Source organism: Phoenix dactylifera, chromosome 6 (genome assembly GCF_009389715.1).
Source record: "Phoenix dactylifera cultivar Barhee BC4 chromosome 6, palm_55x_up_171113_PBpolish2nd_filt_p, whole genome shotgun sequence".
NCBI classification, from domain to species: domain Eukaryota; kingdom Viridiplantae; phylum Streptophyta; class Magnoliopsida; order Arecales; family Arecaceae; genus Phoenix; species Phoenix dactylifera.
Genome location: NC_052397.1, coordinates 15,824,919 through 15,841,094, shown reverse-complemented (window position 1 = coordinate 15,841,094; position 16,176 = coordinate 15,824,919). Strand labels below are relative to the sequence as shown.

Genomic DNA, 16,176 nt, shown 5'->3' with positions numbered 1-16,176 from the left:
TTTCTGGAGTGCCTCGACCTGCTCGGGTTATGTAATTAAGTTGGTGGTCTCACCGTCAGCGCATTCCTCAGAATTTCAAGGGCAACCATTTGAATTTCTTTTTCTTTTGCCAAACAAAATTAATAGGACGAGCCCACCACACACATCATCGCATGAAAGAAACGAGACGGTGGATAACTCCAACACACGTCACTATATTATTCACAAATGGACACAGCACCCGTCAACTTTATGGGCATTTTCTTGGCTTTTTATCGTGATAACTGACAACTTGCACGTGCCACGTTGTACCTTTCCTTTGGTGCGTGTGTAGTTTTGCATTGAAAATAGTAGCCACATGGAGAACTACGTGTCTGCTTTTTTTTTTTTTTTTTGCATTATCTACTCTCTTTTTTATTTTTGTGGATTGTACCTACACGATGTACCAAAAAAAAAAAAAACAGCATATCCCTAAAACAAAAAAAAAACAATTAAGCTCCATCTTGAATTCTGCAACAACAAATGTGATGGCCTTTTTAAATTCTGGCTTCTTATGGTATCAGAGTTTCTCCAGGCTACAGCCACATGTACCTGTTTTCCACTACAACCATCGCCTTCACCCAATTACAAACATCACCAAGGCACCAACTACTTGGTTTAGAAACAGCAGATGGAGTCCATCCTCATATCCACCGATTACGTTGGTTATGTAGATGGAACCAGAAATTAACACTGCTGGGTTCAATATATATGTTCTTTGGGAATTTTGGATATCATTTGCCCTTCACCTGAGCTTAGCTTAAGGAGAGGGTGTGTTCTGTAGTCTGAACTTATCGACTTTATGTAAAATTTGCATTTAAAGTTAGAAGCATTAATTCCTGTAACAAACAACGTATCCCTGTCAAACATCGTAGAGTTCAAATCCCCTACGGTGCCGAATAATCACTCCGGAGGGCTGGTGCAGGTTTGGATCTCACCCGCTGCTGCACAGCACGAAAGCGTCAAGTTCTTACCTCAAAAGAAAGAAAGAGAAACCCTGGACCCATCCTTACATATAACAAGAGAATCACCGTCTAAGACGAGCATAAATAGATGATCAGGCTCTCATCAAGGCAACATTTGAGAGACGTTTCCAAACATGTCTTCTTTGCCTTGTTTTCCAATTCCATTCAAACATGTGGAAGCGTTGCTGGAGAAAGAAAACCATTCAACAGCTCCAGCAGCTGCACCTGTCCGGGATTACGATGAGCTCATCTCATCCCTCCCGGTGAAGCAAACCTTCATCCCCATCCGAAAGTACCTGGAGTTCTGGTTCCCGGAAGGCCACCTCCCGGGCATCATGGCCATCCGCCAACACTTCAGGCCTCGCCCCGACGACCTCTTCCTCATGTCCTTCCCAAAGTCCGGCACCACCTGGCTCAAAGCCCTGGCCTTCGCAACCATGACCCGAGCCCACTACCCCTGGGATCGCCACCCTCTCCACAGCCTCAACCCCCACGACGTGGTGCCCTTCATGGACGATCTCTTCGCCGCCGGCCAGGCTTCCAAGCTCGAAGCTCTGCCCTCCCCGAGAGTCCTCGCCACCCACATGCCTTACTCCTTGCTGCCGGACTCCATCACCAGCTCCGGCTGCCGGATTATATACATCTGCCGGGACCCCAAGGACGCCATCGTCTCGCTTTGGCACTTCGCCGAGAAGGCTAGTGCCGAGAAAGGGAGGGAGGGCTTTCCCTTCGACCGATTCTTCGAGATGGCCTGCGAGGGGAAGTTCCCTTATTCCCCGATATGGGACCATTCTCTGGAGTACTGGAAGGAGAGTTTGAGAAGGCCCGAGAAGGTGCTGTTCTTGAAGTACGAGGAGATGCTGGAGGAGCCGGCGGCGAACGTGAAGAGGCTGGCGGAGTTCCTCGGGTGCCCGTTCTCCGAGGACGAGGAGAAGGGAGGCGTGGTGGAGGAGATCATAACGCTCTGCAGCTTTGAGAAGCTCAAGAGCATGGAGGCGAACAAGAAGGGGTCTCAAGAAGCAGCGGTTTACAAGGTAAGCAACGCTTCCTTCTTCAGGAAAGGAGGAACAGGCGATTGGAGGAACTATGGGAGCCCGGAGATGGCTCAGAAGTTGGATGAGATCGTCCTGGAAAAGCTGGAGGGCTCCGGTCTGACCATCCCTGGAGTAGGTCCGGGAGCGGAAGAAGCTACTGCAGGCCATTCATAGATGTGCCTCAGAAGACTCTACTAGTTGTTACCAATAACTTGTTGGTGCTCATGGATTGGTGATTGTGTTTTAAACTTCTCTGTAGTCCCGATGTGCATTTAGAAGCTACTATGGCCATTCCACAGCTCGTGGGATGATTGCTGCTATGCCGTGTTTGGAAGGCTGTAATAAAATGGTTATCTTGCGTCATTGAATTCTGCTGTTCTTTATCACCAAAAAAACAAAAAAACAAAAGTTTTGCTGTCTTCGTAACATTGACTATTACCCAAGTAGAGCAATATATTTGACGCAATGTGAGAGACGAGAGGAGAAGTCATGAGTTTAGAGCAATCGAAAGACGTTTTCTTCACCAAAAGTACGACTATTACGACCATTTGGTGATATTAGTCTGTTTCCGTGGTTTGTGATGGAGCGGGCACGAGCACAGGCAGCGGCGTTCTTTCACGTAGATACGGACTATGGACCTTTGACAGCTCGGGACACCTGGGGCCGCCATTCTGCTTTGGCAGCTCCTTATGTGGTGTTTTTAACCTGAGAGCCCCCACCTCCGAGCTTCCTGAAGGTCAATTTTGATGGCTCAGTCCAGGATGGAGGCAGGAGGGGAGGAGCCGGGTTTGTCATCAAGGGCCCGGATTCCAGCACGATGGCAGCAGGAGGCTGTCAAATCTTCGACATCTCGGTCCCAGGTGCAGAGCTGCGTGCGGCTTCGATGGGGTTGCGATATGCGCGATTTGTTCTTCGGGCGAGTTCCATTCTCTAGGAGGGAGACTCGGCCACTGTGATCAGTTGGGTTCGGAAGGGCCCTCACAGCAATAGGGGAGTACATCCATTGCTCCGAGACATATGGTCGATGGTGAGGGAGGGGGTTCTCTTTCGAGCTGTGCATGTATATCAAGAGGCCAACGGGGCGGCAGACTGGGTGGCGGCGTACGTTGCGCGCCACTCAGGCGGCTCTCTATGGGTTGGTGAGGATGAGTTGCCTGGTGTATTCCGAGATATTTTGTATGCAGACTCTATTAGGTGTATTCGTACCCGTATAGTATGAATCACCGCTTTTAGCAAAAAAAAAAAAAAAAAAGATGTTTTCTTCTTAAGATTCTCAACTGGGTGTGAGATATGAAAAATTATTGGTTACACCAGATCCAGCATTGAACTCATAGGCCAAGCCGCCCAAAAAGTAGCAAAATCATAGAACACACTTCAATAAGAGGGCTTTTTCATTTGTGCGTTTCAGGTGGAAGTATGGCTAATTCAACCAGGATCCTGATAGACTGGTCCGCTACAAATCTTTGACCGAAGTAGCGAGTTCTCACTACCAAGGTGGTAGCTCAGTTAGAACGGAGCGTTTACTTCCAACCAAGTGGTTCCAGGTTCGAAACGCGCGGACGTCGATTAAATTTGGGGACCGAATGCTCCACGCCTGGACACGGGGTCTGGAAGTGCTACTGGTCGGCTGGTAGCCTGGATGGTGCCAGGTGTGACGTACTCACACGGAGGGTCGGGTCGGATAACCGAGCCGGCTCATGGGTGGGGAGGGTATAAGTAAAATAGGTCGGCGTGCCCAACACACGACCCGGTTTGCCCGCATCGAACATTCTCCTGGTGGGGTGGGGGGCCAGTGGGGGCTGCTACGCGGGGTTGGGCTTATCCTTTCCTCCCCCCTGCTCCCTTTATTTTAGCAAAAAAAAAAAGTAGCGAGTTCTCCAGCATCACCGTGTCTCTCATATGGTGTCTAAGACGGACTAATTTTCAGCAGCAAAAACTACCATAAAATCAAAAGAGTGCAACCAAATATAATGATTTAATCACCTTTTGAGTAACGGCTGATTTTGGGATCGCATTCCAAACAACATCTTAGGGCTCGTTTGGTTCGCGGGAAAAGAAGGGGGGAAAGTGTGGTCAACGGGAAAGTAATGAGATGCCTCTTGTTTGGTTGGAGTTTTCAAAGGAGAGAGAAGGGAAAGTTATATTCCCATGGGAATGTGATTCCCACATTTTATGGGAAAGTCTTTCCCATGAGAAACATGGGAAAGTTACTTTCCCATGAGGCGGGAATCACTCCATTTTTACTTTTTCCCAAAAAGTCCCTTCAGCATTAAAGAAGCATTAAAGAGGCATTAAAAATCTAATTTTTATTAAGGGCATAATAGGAATTATATATAACTTTCCTAGGAAAGTAGATGGCCAACCAAACATAAGCATCTTGGAAATTTGTCACTTTCCCATGGTCAACCAAACATGCCAAAAGTACTTTCCTAGGCATCCTCTTTCTAGGAATTTGTTTTCCAGGAATCATATTCCTAGGAAGGAAAATGCTTCCCGCGAACCAAACGAGCCCTTAGTTAGTGCCCTTGGAGCATCGGTGAATATTTAAGTTGTGATATAAAGCCCTCACACTCCCAATGTTCCTTTACTATTTTAATATAAATTTCAGATTAAACTTGTCAAATCAATATGGTGGTCCGGGAGGTTGGTGGCGGCATACTTGGGGTAGGTGTGGTTCACGGGTCAGGCTGCGCACAATTCACTCCATGGCACGCTGGAAAAAGTAGAGGAAATGGCTGAAGCATCTTCCTCCCCTCGAGCCATCGAATATGCATCATCTGCTCCCATTACCTTTTTTCTTTTTTTTTTTTTTTTTGTGTGTGTTGAAGAGAATGTATCAAATGTGTCGGGTACCACATGCTGCTAAGCATGTGGTACGCCAGTCAGATGTGCCTGAAGAATCTCAATTGCTTGGCATCGAGCTCAACGAGCCTCGGAGGGAGAAGGAGGGCAGCTCTCTCCAAATATCTAAGCGTTACTTGATAGCCAGATGTAATATGCTACACAGGTCACTATAGTGGCCTCCTGCCTGAAACGGGGGGTGATCGCTGATGCAGGACGGCTATGAAAAAGAGAGGAAAAAAGAAGAAGAAGAAGAAGAAGAGAAGAGGAGGAAGAAGGAGATAGAAGAAGAAGAAAAAGCAGGCTTTTTATTCAATCGTCCATTAACCCTAATTAAGTGTATGGATCCATATATATAGGGTCACAAAATAACAAAAAAATCCTACAAATAAAATAATTGCATAAAAGTTCTAAAATAACAATATGCAAATAAATCCAATCAACTAAAATAAAATTACATAAAATCAAATCAATTCAGCTACAACGAAAGTGACTGGACTATCTTCCTATGACGACCCGTAATCTCGTGTAACAGGCGGTTCGGTACTGGCGTCCGCATCAAACGCCCAACTCTTCCTGCTACCTGACCACATGCGCAGCACTCAATGGTGCTTTTATCTGCTCCTATATATTGCATCGCGGGTAGCCCTCAGAGAACCACTGCCATAATCCCTGCAAGAAGCCCAATCGAGAGCATAGCATAACATAGCATCCTTCCTTCAATGGCTGCTCAACTGCCTCTTTGCAACAGCCCCACTCCAATGGAGCCTCAAGAAAAAAAGGTGGCGGATCCAAGACCTCCTTCAAACTACGCCGACCTCATCTCAGCCCTCCCCTTGGAGGAAGGCTGGGCACCCGTCCGCACCCGAAAATTCCAAGGCTTTTGGATCCCCGAACCCGTTCTCCCCGGCATCATGGACATGCAACAAAACTTCAAGGCTCGCCCCGACGACCTCTTCGTGCTGAGCTACCCCAAATCCGGCACCACCTGGCTTAAAGCCCTCACCTACGCCATCATGACACGAACCCAATACCCTTTTGACCACCACCCTCTCCTTGGCCAAAATCCACACGACTGCGTCCCTTTCATGGACAGAACCTACGCCAAAGGCCAAGCCTCAGAACTAGATGCCATGCCATCCCCTCGCATCCTCAACACCCACTTGCCTTACCCTCTGCTGCCAGACTCCATCAAGAGCTTATGTTGTAAGGTCATATATGTGTGCCGGGACCCCAAGGATGTGTTGGTGTCGCGGTGGTACTTCAGTAATAGGATGAGGCTGCAATCTATGGAGCCAATTCCATTTACCAAGGCCTTCGAGATGTTCTGCGAGGGAAGTTGCCCCTATGGGTCGGTCTGGGAGCATGTTCTCGAGTACTGGGAGGAGAGCCAGAGGAGGCCAGAGAAGGTGCTGTTCTTGAAGTACGAGGAGATCTTAGAGGATCCGCTGCGGAGTGTGCTGAGGTTGGCCGAGTTCATGGGGTGTCCCTTCTCTCCAGAGGAAGAGAAGGAAGGGGTGGTGGAGGAGGTCATAAAGCTGTGCAGCTTTGACAAGCTGAAGAGCTTGGAGGTCAACAAGACGGGTAAACTGCATCCCGATTTCCCCCTAACTAATGATTCCTACTTCAGGAAAGGAGAGGCGGGGGATTGGAGAAATCACATGAGTCCGGAGATGGCGCGGAAGTTGGACCGCATCACTGAGCAAAAGCTTGAGGGGTCCGGTCTGACCCTTGGTGGTGTAGCTGTGGAAGCATCGGCGGCCATCAATGGTGATGACCAAGCTCTATTCTAGTCGCAGTTGCGTGTGATTTAGAGTTGAGATTATCTAATAAGCTGCTGTAATCCCGTAACCCCCACATGTTGCTTGTCATGGCCGTAGCGCCTGGGGCCCGGCTCTTGCTGTCAACTTTTGTTGACCCTTGATCCGTCTGTAAGGTACAGCTGTGAAAAATTGTCTTTTAGTTCTCCCACCGCATGCCCATGCGCTAAAATTTTTTACTTTCATCGTTAAAAAATTTTGGTAATCAAAAATAGACGATCATTATAGATTTCATGGCTAAAAATTTTAGTAACAAAAATATAAAATTATAATTATATTTAGTTATAAAATGCAAATGATTGTTAAAGGCAGATATTGACCGAATTAGGTGATGTTGAACCCATCACTTGGTTCAGTTATGTAACATGGCCATAAGAATCCTAAAGTAATACCATAGAGATCATACACTATCTAAAATAAACAATTTTCAAATAATTCTACAAATTTAATCACTAATTAATGGCCAATTAATACAACTAAATAAATCTACCATGATCAAATAACTAACTTGTTCGATTATAAAAATTTCAAACGTTCATCAGCATCGGAAAATAAACAAATTAACTAATAACTTTGATACTCGAAATCCGCCTCAACTCATCCGAAACTATGCATCACGAGATCCTAAAAAAAATATAACAAAAGGATATGTGCTTAATTTTTTACTTATATGGAATCCATGCCACAAAATACCATAATCATAAAACAAGCATAACAAACACACATCTTTAAATACAACAAACCACATCAAACAATTATCTCAAGTTAACATAGATCAAATACAATAGTATTTAGGTTCTCAGCTTTGGACTACCATAACTACATTCCACCCTGTTGTCGAGCATCAACAATACTATGTTTCTAGCCCATGATGGAGCATCAACAATACCACATTTTTAGGTGGTGGTGGGGCATCAACAAGCACCATATTTCTAGACCCTGTTCAAGCCCATCAAGCACTCGCCGCCCCAAATCAAGCTCTAGAACATCAAAAAAAGAAAAGAACAAGAGGAACTTGAGGCTTTACCTAAGTTCGGCAAGGCCAAAAGGGTGATCCAACAATCTTCTCCGGCAGCAATCCAAGGAAAAACTCATCAAAAAGCTTGGTAATCCACAATGATTGCTCGCAATTTCAGTAGTGGAGTCCATAGGAGGAAAATGATGTCTTTTTTATAGTTATAAAATGCAAATGATTGTTAAAGGCAGATATTGACCGAATTAGGTGATGTTGAACCCATCACTTGGTTCAGTTATGTAACATGGCCATAAGAATCCTAAAGTAATATCCTAAAGATCATACACTATCTAAAATAAACAATTTTCAAATAATTCTACAAATTTAATCACTAATTAATGGCCAATTAATACAACTAAATAAATCTACCATGATCAAATAACTAACTTGTTCGATTATAAACATTTCAAACGTTCATCAGCATCGGAAAATAAACAAATTAACTAATAAACAAATTCTCCAATAATATTGAGAATTTTAATTTTTTTAAAAATAAAAAACATGCAATAGTTCTTTAATTAAAATAATGCAGCGATATCTCTTCAATTTTTTACCATATGCACTTACACCCTAAAATTTCTATTTTTTCAATTAAATCTTAAAATTTTGATTTTGACTGCAATATGATCCAACCATTTATCTCCATGGCAATAGATATAAATTTCCATCAATACCCTTGTTAGCTGGATTAGAATAGAAGTTGTGTTTTAGTGGAAACAAAAATCTAAGAGTACATTAGTAATTTCTCACATGCTTTAGAGCTCGGATAGAAGTTTGGGCCATATTGCAACCAATTTGAATCTGTTGGATCTAACTAAAAAAATTAGAATATTTGAGGTGTAAATATAAATCACAAAAAGTGGAAAAGGTATCTATATAATTTTTTCCAAAATAAAATACCTTCCATCCTATCGCCTCGATGTAAGATACTTACATTTTCTATAAATAAAATCTCATATAAAAGTCCCTAGAAGATTTCTCCCATGAAGAAAAATAAATTCCGAATATAGATGAAGAGGTCGACTTTCTAAGGTTGCTTTTTGATATTTCACTTCACCAGTCCAATGATGTCTAGATTTTCAGATTTTCGTTGTACACTTGCTGCACTGGATATGCTCTTGTATTAAAACATTATATTTCACGAATTAGAAATGCTAAATAAGAGGAAACATGAAAACAACTATTTTAGATAGGCATTCACTAACAAAACCAAATTCAATTGACTGTATAAGTAACCATTCAAATCCAAATCAAATGCAGCTCCAATATTTTTCCGCAAAGAATAATTTGCAGAGGATCCAACTAAAAAGTTTTGAGTAATTAAAACTTTTAATTAAAAAAAGATAAATTAGAAATTTTTATTGCGGTAGAATTCTTAAAAAAATATATTTTTCTATAATAGGAGCAGGGTAGAAAAATCCAGTTAGCTTGAAATTTATGAGGCAGCGTGCACGAATTCTCTATGATTTTTCAAGCATTTCATCTGGATGTTGGAAATCGTAGAGTTTCCTCTTTTCTCCCGAGCTAATAGCTAAAGAGATTTCTGCAATCAAGATTTTTAATGCTTTCGCCATTTATATTGGTAACAGAAATGCTGGTATAAATAAAGGACCGGACAAACAATAGTTGGGCTTCCTATCCAAGACCAGAAACTTCATCATTATTTAGGGAAGCGGGCCATATTGGAAAGAGGGTATCATGGGCAGCAAAATTTCCATAATTTATTTAAATAATTATTTTTTTACTATTTCAAATACATAGGCGAATCAGAGTAGGCTCGAAAGGGATTTGGTCCATTTAAGCCCCCATTCTAGCCCATTCGCTTCAATATGACTCATTGTTATTTATATTTTAGCAATTATTCTAAAGAAAACAAATAAGTGCAGCATCATAGCGGGAGACAGAAACTATCACGAAGACACCTCGATGGTACAAGTAACAGACGTCTTTCGCAGTAACACCTTATTGACGCTCTCTGGGGTCAACAAAGGTTGACAGCAAGAGCAGAGACAGAGACGCCATGCGGGGGTTCCAGGATTGCAGCAAACTTCTTATGCAATCTCACTCTAAACATCCGAAAAATAAAAAGAAGATCACAAAACAACTTCGACTAGACTTGCGCTTGGACATCACCATTGGTGGCCGCGGCTTCCATATCCACACCATTGAGGGTAAGACCGGACCCCTCAAGCTTTTGCTCGGTGATGCGGTCCAACTTCCGCGCCATCTCCGGACTCATATGATTCCTCCAATCCCCTGCCTCTCCTTTCCTGAAGAAATAATCATTGGTTAGGAGGATATGGGGAAGCAGTTTACCCGTCTTGTTGACCTCCAAGCTCTTCAGCTTGTCAAAGCTGCACAGCTTTATGACCTCCTCCACCACCCCTTCCTTCTCTTCCTCTGGAGAGAAGGGACAACCCGTGAACTCGGCCAACCGCTTCACAATCCGCAGCGGATCCTCTAACATCTCCTCATACTTCAAGAAGAGCACCTTCTCGGGCCTCCTCTGGCTCTCCTCCCAGTACTCGAGAACATGCTCACATAACGGCCCATAGGGGCAATTGCCCTCACAGAACATCTCGAAGGCCTTGGTAAATGGAATTGGCTCCATAGGTTGCGGCCTCATCCCATTATTGAAGTACCACCGGGAGACCAACACATCCTTGGGGTCCCGGCAGACATATATGACCTTACAGTCTAAGCTCTTGATGGAGTGTGGTAGGAGAGAGTATGGCAAGTGAGAGTTGAGGATACGAGGGGAGGGCATGGCTTCTATTTCTGAGGCTTGGCCTCTGGAGTAGGTTCTGTCCACGAATGGGACGCACTCGTGAGGATTTCGGCGAAGGAGAGGGTGGTGATCGAAAGGGTATTGGGCTCGTGTCATGATGGCGTAGGTGAGGGCTTTGAGCCAGGTCGTGCCGGACTTGGGGTAGCTCAGCACCCAGAGGTCGTCGGGGCGAGCCTTGAAGTTTTGCTGCATGTCCAAGGTGCCGGTGAGAGCACGTTGGGGGATCCAAAAGCCTTGGTATTTTCGGATGTGCATGGGTGCCCAGCCTTCCTCCAAGGGAAGGGCGGAGATGAAGTCGGTGTAGTTTGAAGGAGGTCTTGGATCCGCACCCTTTTTGCCTTGAGACTCCATTAATGGAGGGGGGCTGCTGCACAGAGATGGTTGACCAGACGTCGATAAAAAGGGCACTATGCTATGCCCCCTAGCGGGTGTTTGCAGAGATTATGGTGGTCCTTCTTCCGAAGTGGCCTAGTTATCTCTCAATACCTGACACCTCATTTGGCTGCTAGTTTTGGAAGCCATGCGGGACATCTATTTTGGGCGTCTTTTTTTTACTTTTTTGTTTTTGAAAATCTCGTTCGTTAAAACCTCGTATAAAAAAAAATACTTAAAAAATATTATTTACTTAAAAAACTAAAAATTTAAATTTATTTAAATCTAATCTAAAGCATCACGATTGACCCATGATCAGTTTCATTAAATTTTTGCTGCACTATCTCTTAATTTATATAAGTTATTGGTTAGGTCTGTTTTAATACCATTTATAACAATTGAGTATCTTACATAAAAAATCTAGCCAGAAGATATTATTTAAATTTTTTAATTCTGTATAAATACCTAAGATCAACATAGCGAATAACTGATATAGGACTAAATATATGTCTGCACAGGTCCTCATATTTTTTTTCTTTTTTTCTCATTCTCCAACCTATTTTTTATTTTGGGTGTCTTTTTCTTTATATTTTTTATTTTTTATTTTTTTAATTGCATGATTAGGTAGGAACCCCAGATTCCCTTATTGTCACAGGTCTTTTGGGGGCAGCTGTTTGTATACACTCATGAGCTAAGATAGAAACTTTTAGAACAAGTCGGAGGAGCATTAAAATACGGTATCCTTACCAACGATCCTAAAATCTCTTGGCTCATCTCATTATTTATGATAGATTTAATTTGTAAGGCACGATCATCATCAACACAACTATCTAGTAAAAGGAACAAAAGGAGTATCGTTGATCGTGGATAGTTCCTTACCCCTCTCCCTCCAGTAGTTCGCTTCCATTTAGTATCATAGTAGTTTTTTTTAATTAAAACTATTGGAGGAAAAATAGATTACTCCGAAACACATGAATGCATCGCCGGCACGTGATGACAGGCGCTCCGGCAGCAACCCTTAGATGCGCCCGACCTCGGATGCGCCCGATCTTCAGGCACCCGACCTTGGATACGCCTGACATCATAGGCGCCCGACCTCGGATACGCCCGATCTCCAGGCATTCGACCTCTAAGCGCCCGACCTCAGCATCTCCGACCTCAGAGCTCGAAGCTCTGCGGCCTTGCAGCCCCTAGTCTTAGTATAGCCAACCCTGATCGACCTCAACCCCGAAGAAGATCCGGTCAAAGGACGAAGCAAACTCCTTCACTCCGCCGGGAACCAAGCCCCTCTCCTCCTCACCCGGGACCCAATCCAATGATCTCCGCCTGAACGACTGTCAACAATTAATGCGCATGGCCTCCACAGATCTCCGGCTTACTCAACAATTAATGCACATGGCCTCCTCTGATCTCCGGCTTACTCAAAATCTCAAGCCCTTCGCGGCAACCAGTTGACTCACTCAACTACGTCCGGTCATCCACAACAACTCATCAGCTCCATTCTAGCCCTCCACAGCAATGCATTAATTCATATGATCATGCTCAATCATGACGGTAACTCATTTAATTCACCCGGTCACATCACATGTAACTCTTTATCCCTTCTATAAAAGAGGAAACTCTTTCTCTTGAAGGAGGATTCTGACTTTTAGATTCTGATATACAACTCATCTCTCCTTTTCTACTAAAGCCCTTTCTGACTTAAGCATCGGAGGGCCGGCGCCGGAAGCTCCGGCCACCGGCTTTTTGTAGGTCCCTCGAAGGATACGGCCCGCCGACGTATCATAAGCTTCCAGAAAAAAAAAAAAAAAGAAAAAAAGAAAAGAAGAGCAACTCTACTGCAAGGCCAGACCCTTGAGGATTATGATGATGACATCCTTTCATCTCTTCTGGTGGAGGTCGCAGCTGGTCCAGAAGGAAACAAATGCAAATAATGACAATCTTAAAGGAGACTGCAATTTGGAAGTCGGGGTTGGTTTCTGAAATTATGATTATGCTATGGTGTGGAAGTGGAACCATGTATAAATGCCATGGGACCATGAGGACCCGGGCAGTTTGGCAGTCATGGGTTATTGCTCCTCTCCGTCGTTCCACTAGAGAAATTTATTTATGATAGCTTCTCAGGTGGTCCAAATCATTCTAGCCCACTTAATTTTATCAATTTTATGAAGAACGGTGCAAGGACGGGGACAGAAAAAGGAACGTACATTTAGAATCATGTGCTCGACCATAAATATATATATATTTGGACTCATGCACTCCACTTGGGTCTACCGTCTTTTTCGTTGCAGCCGGATCTCCCACGTGAGGTCAGTCATCATAGGTGGGCCCACGTCTTTATAATTATCTTGCCCTCCATTACAAAGCCTTCGTCCTTTCCCATCCTAATAAGGTAGTACCCACCGCTGTCTCCTACCGAAACCGAGCTTTCCTGCTATAATATGCGCCGCTTGATCTCGTGAAATCAGCTTTTAACCATGTCCACTAAATCATACCGAGGATGCGACATTTCGAATAACTCTGAAGGACACGAGGATAGGGAAAAACAGACAATATAATAAATATAATTTAGAAGTTATTAAAGTTAAAAAAATAACCAATCTATAAATATATATATATATATAAATAAATCTATTTTATTTTATCAACTTAAGTTTTTTGAATAAATGGTGTTTTTAACATAGTATCAAATCTCTTGATGATGATGATAGTGCTCATGCTTGTTTGACATGAGCTACCGATGTATCAAAAAAAAAATATGGTATTAGAACAGAGGTCTTGAGTTCGAACCTATCTCCGTACTCTTTAATCCCATTATTTAAAAATTTTACATGTCGGGCTCGCCCATTAAAAAAAAGTTCGGCTTATATGTAAGAAGAAGTGTAAAAAAATTATTGTATACTGTACTGTACCAAATCGAATGATATAGAGCATACAATCTTATATCAGTTTGGTACTCATATATGGTATGGAGGGCATATTAATTTTTGGTATACTGAATCGAACTGGTACCATCCTAGCTTAGGTTCCGCACAATGGTCTCAGAATCATGAATTTTAGAATTTATAATATTGTTCTTAAAAAAAAACTCATATTGCTCCAAATTTGTTGGCACTGTTGGGTTATCCCTCCTATGTTGGAGGAGACTTAGCCCAATAAATGTAGGTTAAATTAATTAGTTTTAGCCTATTTGGTTGGACTATTTTTGGCCCAAAACGTGAGGCCCATTAGGGCAACCTTTTATGTTGAGAAGGCAGGGTATATGAGCCGTCTTCCACAAGTTAAAAATAGAGGGAGGCAGCGGAGAAGATATAGAATTGATATTCCGCGCGCAGTCTTGATCAAACGACGATCGGATGGTGATCCGTGGTCCGATCGAGCTGAAATTTGGACAGTAAGCTCGCAACATGTGGTTCTTCAATCTATACAGTGTGATCGCCATTTGCAGTCTTCTAACAAGGTCAGCTTTTGCAGAAACGTGGCTGCTATTTATGTGAAATTTTCTCAATTTTTCTCTTTTATCATTGATATTTGCCAAGAATATTGTTCTTGAGATTATGTGGTGATATATGCCTCTAGTTTTGGCTAGAGAGAATAGATTGTATACTCATTATTTGTTGATAGTGGAAGATTTTGGGTAGACTACGGTCCCGTGGTTTTTACTCTCCACATTGGGGAGGTTTTCCACGTAAAAATTTGGTGTTCTTTTTGTGTTCTTTTTTTTTTTGATCAGCTTAGTATTTATGAATACCTTGATATATATATATATATATATATTAGGTGGATTGGCTCTAGTTGTTTGTTTTCTAACAGGTTTATACAAGGTGGGAGAGTTGTTGATTCTGTTATGCTTTAATTGTCTAGTTTGTTGTTACCTTCCAATCCCAACAAGTGGTATTAGAGCGAGGTTGTTGAATTATTTTGTCTTGTGTGAACAATGGAGACAAATAATGCTAGAATGATTAATCTGAATGGTACTAATTATCATACATGGAAAGGAAAGATGGAAGATCTTCTCTATGTGAAAGGTTATCATCAATCGGTATTTTCTACTATGAAACCTGATGATAAAACTGAAGAGGAGTGGAAATTGCTCCATCGACAAGTGTGTGGATATATCAGGCAATGGGTAGATGATAATGTTTTGAATCATATTAGTGGAGAGACACATGCATGCAGTTTATGGACCAAGCTTGAACAGTTGTATGCTCGAAAAACTGGAAATAATAAATTGTTCCTCATAAAGTAGATGATGTCCTGGAGGTATCAGGATGGAACTCCTATGACAGATCATTTAAATACATTCCAAAGGATCATTAATCAGTTGGCCACAATAGGTATCAATTTTGATGATGAGGTACTGGGATTATGGCTTCTAGGCACTCTGCCGAACTTGTGGGAGACAGTGAGGACAACATTATCTAACTCAGCCCCGAATGGTGTTATCTCAATGGAAGTGATCTGAATGAAGATATGAGACGAAAATCATAGGGTTCCTCTTCACAGTCAGATGTCTTAGTTACCGAGACGAGGGAGATGAATAAAAGCAGAGATTCGAAGTACAGAGGCAAGACCAGAAGTAAGTCCAATAAATTCGCTAATGTTGAGTGTTATCATTGTGGTGGAAAGGGGCATATCAAGAAGTATTGTTGGAAGTTGAAGAGGGAAAACAAGCAAAACAAAGATACAGATAAGAAGAAAGATGATAATGATAAAGATCAGGTTTCCATTATTGAAAACTTTCTTATTGCTTGTGATGTTGATGTTGTTAATCTTGCATGTCATGAGATGAGCTGGGTAGTTGACAGTGATGCTTCTATTCATGCTACATCGCGGAGGGATCTCTTTTCAACCTATATAGCTGGTGATTTTGGGGTTGTAAAAATGGGAGATAGTGGCACAGCCAAAGTTGTCGTTGTAGGCGATGTTTGTTTAGAAACCAACAATGTCACAAAGTTGGTTCTTAAAATGTGAAACATATTTCCAACATCCGTTATAACCTACTTTCTGTGGGTAGACTTGATGATGAAGGATTCTGCAATACTTTCTCTGATGGTGGATGAAAGCATACTAAAGGAGCTTTGGTTGTGGCTACAGGTAAAAAGTACTCAACTTTATACTTGTTACAGACAGGGCTCTCCAAAACCAGTATCAATGCAATGGAGAATGACGATACAGTTGAGTTATGGCACAAAAGACTATGTCACATGAGTGAGAAAGGCTTATCGATGTTAGCCAAGAAAGGACTACTACATGGAGTGAAGAGTACTCATCTGAGAAATTGTGCTCGCTGTTTAGCAGGTAAGCAGAACAAAGTTTCCTT

At 42.6% G+C, this 16,176-nt stretch overlaps 3 protein-coding genes across 3 annotated transcripts; 2 read left to right on the top strand and 1 right to left on the bottom strand.

Moving 5' to 3' along the window:
* The first annotated feature begins 881 nt into the window (after positions 1-881).
* LOC103697490 (flavonol sulfotransferase-like) lies at positions 882-2,385 on the top strand. Its single transcript, XM_008779358.4, has one exon. It carries the CDS (start codon positions 1,118-1,120, stop codon positions 2,189-2,191), a length of 1,074 nt encoding a protein of 357 aa, XP_008777580.1. The 5' UTR covers positions 882-1,117; the 3' UTR covers positions 2,192-2,385.
* Positions 2,386-5,329: 2,944 nt separating this feature from the next.
* LOC103697488 (flavonol 3-sulfotransferase-like) lies at positions 5,330-6,834 on the top strand. The gene has a single exon (XM_008779356.4). It carries the CDS (start codon positions 5,581-5,583, stop codon positions 6,649-6,651), a length of 1,071 nt encoding a protein of 356 aa, XP_008777578.2. The 5' UTR covers positions 5,330-5,580; the 3' UTR covers positions 6,652-6,834.
* Positions 6,835-9,516: 2,682 nt separating this feature from the next.
* On the bottom strand, positions 9,517-10,937 carry LOC120111104 (flavonol 4'-sulfotransferase-like). The gene has a single exon (XM_039127576.1). It carries the CDS (start codon positions 10,830-10,832, stop codon positions 9,804-9,806), a length of 1,029 nt encoding a protein of 342 aa, XP_038983504.1. The 5' UTR covers positions 10,833-10,937; the 3' UTR covers positions 9,517-9,803.
* Between the last annotated feature and the right edge of the window lie 5,239 nt (positions 10,938-16,176).

Coding starts and splice junctions, on each gene's coding strand:
- LOC103697490 (XM_008779358.4), top strand. CDS start 1,118: ATGTCTTCTTTGCCTTGTTTTCCAATTCCATTCAAACATGTGGAAGCG.
- LOC103697488 (XM_008779356.4), top strand. CDS start 5,581: ATGGCTGCTCAACTGCCTCTTTGCAACAGCCCCACTCCAATGGAGCCT.
- LOC120111104 (XM_039127576.1), bottom strand. CDS start 10,832: ATGGAGTCTCAAGGCAAAAAGGGTGCGGATCCAAGACCTCCTTCAAAC.